The 10,119-nt window shown below is 46.5% G+C and overlaps 1 protein-coding gene across 1 annotated transcript in view; it reads left to right on the forward strand.

The window, feature by feature from the left end:
• Positions 1-5,757: 5,757 nt before the first annotated feature.
• Positions 5,758-10,119, forward strand: part of MFSD8 (major facilitator superfamily domain containing 8) — a 20,680-nt gene continuing 16,318 nt past the window's right edge. Inside the window, exons 1-3 of the mRNA XM_019533994.1 lie at positions 5,758-5,894; positions 6,525-6,616; positions 8,959-9,002. Coding sequence (XP_019389539.1) covers positions 5,812-5,894; positions 6,525-6,616; positions 8,959-9,002 — 219 coding nt within the window. The 5' untranslated portion in view covers positions 5,758-5,811. The remainder of the gene's footprint in view (positions 5,895-6,524; positions 6,617-8,958; positions 9,003-10,119) is intronic.

Genomic DNA, 10,119 nt, shown 5'->3' on the forward strand with positions numbered 1-10,119 from the left:
GGGGTGGGGCTGGCTGAGGCAGCCATTGGGGGGGGTGCAGCAGCTGGCAGGGGATGGGGCCAGGTGAGGCAACAATCAGGGGACTAGCGTGGGGCATGTGGACCTTGCAGGAGGTGGTGGTAGCCCCTGTTGGGGGGCCATAGCCTCAGTTTGGGGGCAGCAAAATATATATTCATGTATTCATGAAACATGTATTTAGAATTCCCTTTATTATTATGATAGCTGGTAGGCTTCCACATTGCTTTAACACTGCAGATATATCAATAAAACCCAACTGATTGCTCACTCACTCTCTTGCTCTTTTGTTTTACTTGTACAGGAACATGGATTTGGGGGTATTTTACAGAGTTACTTTGGGACATTTTTTTTAAAATCAGGGATTTTTCAGTTTTCCAATAGGGAATGCCAGAATTCCTGCTAGGGAGGCTAGTGGCAGGACCCTGCCTGCTCAGAGCTGGCACCTTGGACTCATCTGGCTATGGCTGACCTCCTGGACAGTTCAAAGCATGCCACCAACCCGGAACATCTTCTGGGCAATAGCTGCCCAGATGGCTGGGCAGCGGGCACATGTGGCAATAGTGCCACACAGAGGCCAACTCTGCAGCCACAGCCCACTGGCAGCTGGCCCAGAGGGGCAGATGCCTCTACTGGCTATGCAGGTCCCATCCAGGTCTGGCAAGTGCAGCAGGTCACAGCCAGGCAGCAGCCCCCACTGCCAGACTGCTGCAGTGGGTAGAGGGTGCAGGGAACTCTCACCCGCTGCTTCAGCAGTCCAGCTGGCACAAGGGGTAGTATCCCCAGGTACCAAATGGCTGGGCCTCAGAAGCCCCAGAGAGCTAGTAGCCCTGAGCTACTTGCCAGGGCAGCTTTTTGTACTGATGGGGCCAGGACAGGGTGGCTTTCTTTACTGCTGGGGACAGCACAGGTGCTGGCCCTGGGCTCTAGCTCCCCCTGGCTGCAGTTCCAGGAAGAGCCAGGCAAGGTTATTTTGTCCCAAGTGGCACAATTTAGTCCGTGCACGGGACTGTCCAAACACATGCACTGAGGGAAAAAAGCCCTGGTTCAAATTTGCACCGCTTCTATTTGAGCTGCTGCAAGCACACATGCTTGAATGTGTGGACACGCTCATATAGGCAATGGCATTTAAGGTAAATTTTAATGAACTGTCGCAGGGTTCTTTTAAAGATTTTTTAGTTTAAATCATCCACATATACAGAATACTGTTCTGCACATCTTTATATGTGCAAATGTGAACTCTTCAGTAAACTACAACACAAAAAGAAAGCTTATAAGTGGAAACTTGGACAACTAGGGAGGAGTGTAAGAGTATTGTTCAGGCATGCAGAAATGAAATCAGGATGGCCAAAGCACAACTGGAGCTGCAGCTAGCAAGGGATGTGAAGGGTAACAAGGGTTTCTAAAAGTATGTTAGCAACAAGAGTAGAGTCAGGGACAGTGCGTCTCCCTTACTGAAAGTGGGGAGGAGGTGTCAATCTAGTGACAGAGGAAGCAGATAAAGCTGAAGTACTCGATGCCTTTTTCACCTCAGGCTTCACAACAAGGTCAGCTCCCAGACTACTATACCAGGCAGCACAGTTTGGGGAGGCCGCAAGCAGCTCTCCCTGGTGAAAGAACAGATTAGGGACAACTTAGAAAAGTTGGCTGCGTTCAAGTCCACAGGGCAAGACAGAATGCACTGAAGGGTGTTGAGGGAGTTGCTAATATGATTGCAGAGCTATGATTTTTGAAAACTCGTGGCCATCATCTTTGAAAACTTGAGGTGTTTGAGAGAGGTCCTGGATGATTAGAAAAGGAAAAATACAGCACCCATCTTTAAGAAAGAGGAGGAAGAGGATCCAGGGAACTACAGACCGGTAAGTATCACCTCAGTTCCTGGAAAATTCATGGAGCAAGTCCTCAAGGAATTGATTTCTAAACACTTGGAGGAGAAAACGGGGATTAGCAGTCAGCATGGATTCACTAAGGGCAAGTCATGCCTGGCCGACCTGACTGCTTTCTATGATAAAAAAGACTGAGTCTGTGAATGCAGGGAGACCGGTATGATGCATCTTGACTTTAGCAAGGCTTTTGATAAAGTCTCCCACAGCATTCTCACAAGCAAGTAAGGGTTCAATGAACAGATTGTTAGGTGGACAGAAAACTGGCTGGATCATCAGGCTCAGAGGGTAATAGTCAATGGCCAGAAGTCAGGTTGGCAGCTGGTATCAAGTGGAGTGCCCCAGAAGTTGGTCCTGGGTCCAGTTTTGTTCAATATTTTCATCAACTATCTGCAAGTTTGCAGATGACCCCAAGCAGTATATATGCTGGAGAATAGGGCTAGGATTCAGAGGGATCTCAATGAATTGAAGGATTAGACAAAGAGAGGCCTCATGAGGTTTAACAAGGACAAGTGCAAAGTCCTACACTTAGGATGGAAGAATTGCGTGCACTAGTACAAGCTGGGGACCAAGAGGCTGGGCAGTAACTGCCAAAAATAACTTGCAGGTTAGACAGGAGAATAAGCTGAATATGAGCCAAGTGTGCTCTTGTTGCAAAGGCAGCTAATGGCATACAGAGTGCGCTAGTAGGAGCGCTGCCAGAGGATCGAGGGACGTGATTATTCCCCTCTATTTGGCACTGTTGAGGTCACATCTGGTGTCCTGTGTCCAGTTTTGGGGCTCCCCACTACAGAAAGGATGTGGACAAATTGAAGGGAGTCCAGTAGAGGGAAATGAAAGGGGGTTCAGAAGCATGACTTCTGTGCAGAGGCCAAGGGAACTGGGTTTATTTAGCCCAGAGAATAGAAGACTGAGGGAGAATTTAATAGCAACCTTCAACTACCTGAAGGGTGGTTCAAAAAAGATGGAGCTCAACTGTTCTCAGGGAAGTTTAGATTAGATATTAGAAAGAATTCTCACTAGGAGGCTACATAGCAAAACCTGGGAATAGATTACCCAGAGAGGTTGTGGACTCTCCATCCTAGGAGGTTTTTAAAACCCTGATAGACAAAGTCTTGGTTTGTAAATGATCTAGTTGGGGATGGTCCTGCTTTGAGCAGGGGGTTGGACTAGATCACCTCCTGAGTTCCCTTCCAACCCTAATTTTCTATAATATACACACATCTGCACAGCTCTCACCATATAGAAGGTTGGATGGCAACCCTCAAACAAAGGCAACAGAATCCCTTTGTCACCCAGAGCCCCCAGTTTGGACACACAAAATATCATTGATAATCATTTTTTCGGGAGGGATTGGAGGTCATTATCTCCAGGCAGCCATGGTGGACAAGTCTGTCCTGGCTTACAGACAGGCTTTCAGCCTCAAACAGCATCTCTCCAGGAACAAACTACTCAACTTCTATTCCAACTAGACCTTGTTTCAGACCCAGATGCCAGCTGTACCCCCTCATCGCCACAGACCGCATCATCACTGGGCCAAGTAACAGGGGATTATAACATCCAAGGTTCATTCACCTGCTCATCCACCAACATCATCTAAGCCAGGGTTAAGCAATTATTTGGGCTGGAGGGCCATTTAACGAGCTTTCATGAACTATTGAGGACTGGAGGGGGGAGGAGAGGGGGAGAGAAAGGAGAACAAGGGAAGGAAAAGTGCAGCCAATTGATACTATCTGGCCTGCAAAACACTGCTGGGAGCCTGAGGAAGGAGTGCTGTGCCCACGCTGCTCTGCTCTGCCACAGCTGCAGCCACGGCTGGACAGGGCAGCATGCAGATTCCTCCACCTCCACCCACCCTCCAGCTTTCTGCTAGCACTTCATAGTTCCAGCACTGCAATAGCTAGGGCAGGGTATGATGCCGTGTACCAAAGAGCTATCCCACTATCCACCGTAATGACCTGCTGCCACACCAGTAAAGTCGGGCACATGGACTCACCTCCAAGTGGCACTGCAACACTCATATGCGTTGCATCACACCTCATCACATGCAAGTCGGGCCGCTGGTGGCTGCAGTGCCATGACTGCACAGCTGCAGTCCCAACTGGAAGCCAGGTGGAGAAGTATGGATGCAGGGGGATGAAGAGATGGGCAGGGGGTGAAGGAGTCTGCATGCTGCACAGCCATGCCTGGCCCACCCCAGCTGCAGGAGAACAGAGCAGCGTGGGGTGCAGCCCTCCTTCCTCAGACTTCTGCCAGCAGCTGGAATAGGATCAATTGACAGGCCAGATATGGCCTGTGGGCTGTATTTTGCCCACCCCAATTTATGCCATCACATGCTTACTGCCCTTCTGCTGTCTACACTGAACAGATGGGACTCCCCATCCTCAGAGATTTCCACGTATAAAGATTTCCACTCTCCATCCTTACAGTTTCCACACATAATGAATGAACGCAGATACAGTGTCCACACCAAACGGACACACACAAGCCTATGGCACAACACTTTAACCTCCCTGGACATTACGTTGCTGACCTCAGAGTGGTTGCTCTCAGACAACAAAACTTTAAAAAAAAATTGAACATGAAACTACAGAACAGAAAATCATCCATGAACTGGACTGTATTAAGCATGGTCTAAACTAAGACTAAGGATTCTTATCCCATTACCTGGATTAGGTTTTTATAACCCACTAAGGAACACAGGAGTTAACTGCTTTGTTTTTCTACCTCTACTCAGCTGAGTCCCTTTCTTATTCCTTCCCCCTTCCCTGCCCCCTTGTATTAAAACCCCTGCAGTCCCCTCAGCATCAGAACAAGTGACACCCTCCTCCCTCCACTTATCAAGGCTTAGGCTGTACCTCTCCCATGTAGCTGGTCTACCCTGCCTCCTACCTGAACACAGACTAACCTGGCTAAGTACCTCCCTCAGTCACCCCTAGTTATACCTGGCTCTCGTTACACAATAAACTGTGAGCAGAATAAAGCAGAAGGCAGAGTAGGTTTACACTTTATAAATTAACTAAAGTACATATATCTGTAAATATAGAAGTACGTGTGTGCGCACGCCCAAAAGCTTGCAAAGAACAATTTTTCCAACAATCAAATTGGTCTAATAAAAGATACCATGTTTACCCACAGAACCTCATCTATTTATACACACACACACACTCTGCATAAGTTTCATGTATATAAAGCTATATACTTAGACACACACACATCCCCAGGCACACATCCACCCATACATCCCCTCCCCCACACACGTACACATACACACGCCCCCCCCCGCAACGTGTGCCCACACACGCACACCCCTGCACGCTTCGGCGGCTTGAACCTGCCTGCACCAGGCGGGTGGGAGCTTCACCCGCGGTAACCTCGCGCTGCCCGCATGGACCCCCGTGCACCCGCTGGGCTGGGCTGAGCGGTGCGGATCTCCGGCGTCCCCCCCGCGCCCAACCGGGCCTCGGGAACAAGCCCCACCCAACAGAGAGCGGCGCGGCGCGGCGCGGCGCAACGTGCCTCGCCCCCTCCCACAGGCTCCTCGCCGCTGCCTCCTCGCCGCTGCCGCTGTCGCTGTCCCCACCGGTACGCGCGGGACTGAGAAGAGGCGGGGCTCCCGCGCTCGTGCCCGCGGGGCGGAGGAAAAGCTGAAGGTCGCCTCAAGCCCCGCCCCTGCCGTTGCCCTTCCCTTCCCTTCCCTTCCCTTCTCGGGGCGCACGCGCAGCTCCTCACCTTCCTCCGTAGTGCGCATGCGTAACTTTTGACTATCCCCACTGGCCGGAAAGTTGCACCTGAAAAGCCGGGGGGGCGGGGTCGGCTCGTGACGCAGCGTGGCCGGGATCCTCCCAGGGCCACCTTCGCCCCCGTGCGCGGGTGCCGTCTGCTGGGTGCGGGTGTGCGGGGCCGGAGTGCCATGGCCGCTGGCTGGAGCCGCGAGGAGCGGGAGCCGCTGCTGAGCCCGGCCGGGGACAGGCCGCTGGAGGAGGGGGAGGACAGGTAAGGGCCGTGGCGGACCGGGCTGCACTACAGGGCCGGGCCCGATGGTACCTGCTGCGGGCGTCTGCGGCTTTGCTGGAGGCGCGAGGCGCCGCGCCCCGCCCTGCTTCCATCTGAATGTCTGTCCGCAGCCGCGTCCCAGAGGCCGGCGTCTGGCAGGGATAGCTAGCCCCTCTTCTTTGCCCCGGCAGACAGCCCGGCCTAGCCAACGCTGTGGGAAGGGATTTGAAAAGTATCAGTACCGGCCCCCTCCTTTTAACTTGTGGTGCTTCCCTCTTTGCTCTGAGCTGTCTCAGCTTGGCGTTGTGAGCCCTGGGTTTCCTTGTGAAAGGAAAAGCTGCGCACTGAGGGCAGGTGTGGCTTTGGAGGAGGTTCAGGCTGCCTGCAGAACATGCTCTTGATGGCCTGGAGGTTGAGAAACGTTGCATTAAGGACCAAAGAAAATGCAACAAAATCATAGAAAATAAGGGCTCCAGGGGACCTCAAAAGATCCCCTGCTCTGGGACAGAATGCAGCTGAGATCAGAAGATCCCAAAAAGGTGTCTGTCCAGTCTCCTCGAAGACTGCCAAGGCTTTTTTTCAATTGGATTTTTTTTCCTTTCTTTCACCTTTTTATTTTTTTGGTTTAAGATACAGAGACGTTGTGGAAACCCAGCAGCATTATAAGAGTAGATGGCGGTCCATTTGGGTGATGTACATAACCATGTTTCTCAGTAGCATAGGTGAGTAAACCTGGCATTCATCCACCAGAATTTCCACAGTAGGACTGGTTTGATTTGAGAAATTCAAGCGGTCGGGGCATTAAAACTGAATCCACCTGTTCTTTCATATAACTAATTTGTTGGCTAGAGAAGATAAAGCCAATGAATTAAAAAGTATGTACCTCTTGTGGGGTTAATGTGCAAAAATGTCTTCCATCTTGTTTTCTGAGTAATAGGTTGCAAAATGGTTGAGAGAAAATTGTGAGGCAATAACATGGCACCTGAGTCGTGCTTCCAGTTGGAAAGATGGATCAGTCTTCAGTAGTTTTCAAACTTCCTTAAGCCACAGAACTCCTTCGTGCTTGTTGGTTGTAGCCCTGTTGGTCTAAGGACATAGGCAGACCAGGTTCTTTGGGTAGATGTGGTATCTTTTAGTAGACCAGCTAAATAGTTGGAAAAAATTTCCTTTCATAGTTTCATAGATAGAAGCACCCACCCGTCTTCAGGCGTAAGGAGAGTCTTCTGGTGTTTTGTGTGCTCTCCTGGGTAGAATAAAAGCTAAAATGCAAGTCTGTGAAAATACAAGTGTGTGGCAGTGAGAATCGGAGGGAATGGGGTATAGAGACCGGTAGGTATGAGACCGGTAGGTGTGGAGGAGTGGGGAGACTGAGCTGGTGGTAGAATATAGCTGGCAAAATGCAGACAGGGTACCTGGGGTTATCAGATGGCAGGTTATAATGTGCCATAAATCTGATTTCTATATCTTGTCCATGATTTTTTTTGTATTTAGTAGATTTATGAAGTAAAGTTCATAGGCTCATCTATGAAAGGTATTTCTTAAATTCCCTTTGAGGATTAGAACTGAGCCATTGGAGAGTGAGTAATTGTCTTGTGAGACGTGTACACCCACAGGTAATTGGGTATTTTTCTTGATAGATTTCCAGTGTGTATTCATTCTGGTGTGCAGATGTTGTTTGGTTTCTCCTACATATATTCCATCAGGGCATTTAGTGCCCTGGATGAGAGAGATTATATTTCTGGAGGTGCAGGTGTAAGACCCAGGAATAGTGATGGCTCTGCTGTGGTGTGTAGTTACTGTGGGACTGGTGGAGGTGTTTTGGCAGGTGTTATATTTTTTGTCCCATCATGGTCTGAATCTGTTCAGTATGCTTTGGGCCAGAAGTTTGCTTCTGGTTATGAGGTTGGTGAGGTTTGGTGCTTATTTAAAGGCCAGGATGGGTGATTTCACAGACCTGCATTTTGCATATTGGCTTCTGTTCTACCCAGAAGAGCATACAGAACATCAGCAGACTCTCCCTATGCCTGAAGAAGGGTGTTTGTGCACAAAAGCTTGCAAAGAACATTTTTTTCCAACTGTTTAATTGGTCTAATGAAAACCTTGTCTGCCTAGAACCCTTTCATATCACTTCTACTGTGGAACATTACCCCTGGTTCACTGCCCACAGAGCCAGGTGACCCAGCCTGACATGAGAAGCATGCTGCCTCACAGCGCACTCTACCAATACTCCGGATCTCTTTGTGGAGCCTCTAATGCTGTAATACACAATCCCAGGTTTCCACAGACCCTAGCTTGAAAACTGCCATGCTAGATGCTTATATTTATTCAGAATTGATGTGGGGCATACTTGCAACTTGATGCCAAAGCTAAGGTTACTCTGTAACATGCAAAGTTAAATCACCGAACATTAAACTTGACAGTATTTAAGAATGAGCATTTTTTATGCTGTTGACATCTGAATTTTGTATTTTGAAGTATTTTTACGCACAAATGTGTACTTGTTGGGGACTGCAGTATTTTTGACTCAATATAGTAAAATTATCTTTAACTACAGAATAGTTTCAGCTATCTCACTTTTTTCTGTTGGTTAACATGATATTGGGGTGGCTTTAGGATTTGATGGTGTAAACACAAATGAAAATGTAAAACTACTGTTTGATATCAAGAAAATCCTTTTTTGTGAGGGGAAATGATCCTATTCTCATCCAGGGCAAACTTGCATTCATTTAGTTCAGTCAGAGTATCATTATAGTCTAGTGTTTAGCATATAAAAATGCTACATACAGACATACTGCAGTGTCTGTTTGGTTTTTTTTTAAGTTCTTTAAGAGTTTTTCTCAGTGAGGAAAAATTACTGTTCTTTCTTCCAGGGCAGGGCATGTATAGTACTTTTTATTGCTACTTGGAACTTCAGCTTGAGGATATAGCCTTTTCTAATAGAAGAATTAGCTTGTGGTATCTGTTTTTAAAATATTTCATTCAATATATAGATGTATATGTATATAAAATGGAGTAATGTAAAATAAAGTAATTCCAATTCTCTCTTCTTTTTAATGCATCACAGGTTTTTCAATTGTAATTATGTCAATATGGCCATATCTCCAAAAGGTTTGTAAATCCTAATGATGAATTATTATAATCTGTATTATAATTAAGTACAATAAAAGTTTTGTTCTGATCAATGGGATCATTACTGCTGAAGTCTAATTCTTCAACAAGATTCTGCTCAGATTCTCCACTGATGGGGTTGAAGGCTTATTTAGGAAATAGGAAACTCTTAAATAAAAGTACTCCTGTTGTTATGTTAATTCCTCAAACACTAAAGCTATTTTATTTAAACTGAATCTGTTTTGGCCTGTTGCACACTTTCAGAATAGCAACATAGTTTTTAAAATTGTGATCAATGACCATCCACAGCACGAATTTGCATTACCACATAAGAATTTGTACAAAGTGTTAATATTTTTCTTTTTTTACTCTGAACTGCATTGTTTGGTATAACATATTTTCTATATACTGAAATGTGGTATAAGTAATATGTAATATACAGTATATTAGCTTGTACTCTTTACTGGTATTAGAATAAAACTGTGGACCTGGGCAGAGGCCCTGTTACTTGCAAGTTGAATTGACAAAACGTCCAGAAATTCCAATCAGGATTATATTATATTCCCATTGTACTATATACAGAATAGACAAAAAGGAGAGACAATCCTTTCTTGGGGAGTATACAATGGAAATAAAGTTAACAATAAATCAAAACAGTTTTGATTTATGGTCAGAAAGTAGATCTGAAAGACTAAACTGAAAATTCCCTTTTCCCAGTCTTCTTTGACAGCTTCTTTAACATTCCATGTAAAATTGGTTGTTTGTTTTACTGAATCAATAGAGGCTTAGGTTATTAATCCTGAAAGATTAGGTTTTCCAGTCTTTTTTATTGTTCCTAGTTGTTGTATTATACCATGATCACTACATTAAGGAAATGTAATGTCTAATGATGGTATGTGTAATTATATTCTTACATGTAAGCATGCACTAAGCTTCTGGAAATTCATGGTTTAAGTAGAGAGAGGGAAGGAGGGAGGAAAAGAAGGAAGAAAGGAAAGAGATGGAGAGTTAAAAGTGCTAATGTCAAGGTAGAAGGCTGACATAAGAGAAGAGAGAAACAAGAGCATACCTTCACCGAGAAGAGACTCTGGGTAAATAAAAAAGTTGAAGTTTTGGG

The sequence above is a fragment of the Crocodylus porosus genome, unplaced genomic scaffold (assembly GCF_001723895.1).
Source record: "Crocodylus porosus isolate Cpor-Errol unplaced genomic scaffold, CroPor_comp1, whole genome shotgun sequence".
Lineage (NCBI taxonomy): Eukaryota > Metazoa > Chordata > Crocodylia > Crocodylidae > Crocodylus > Crocodylus porosus.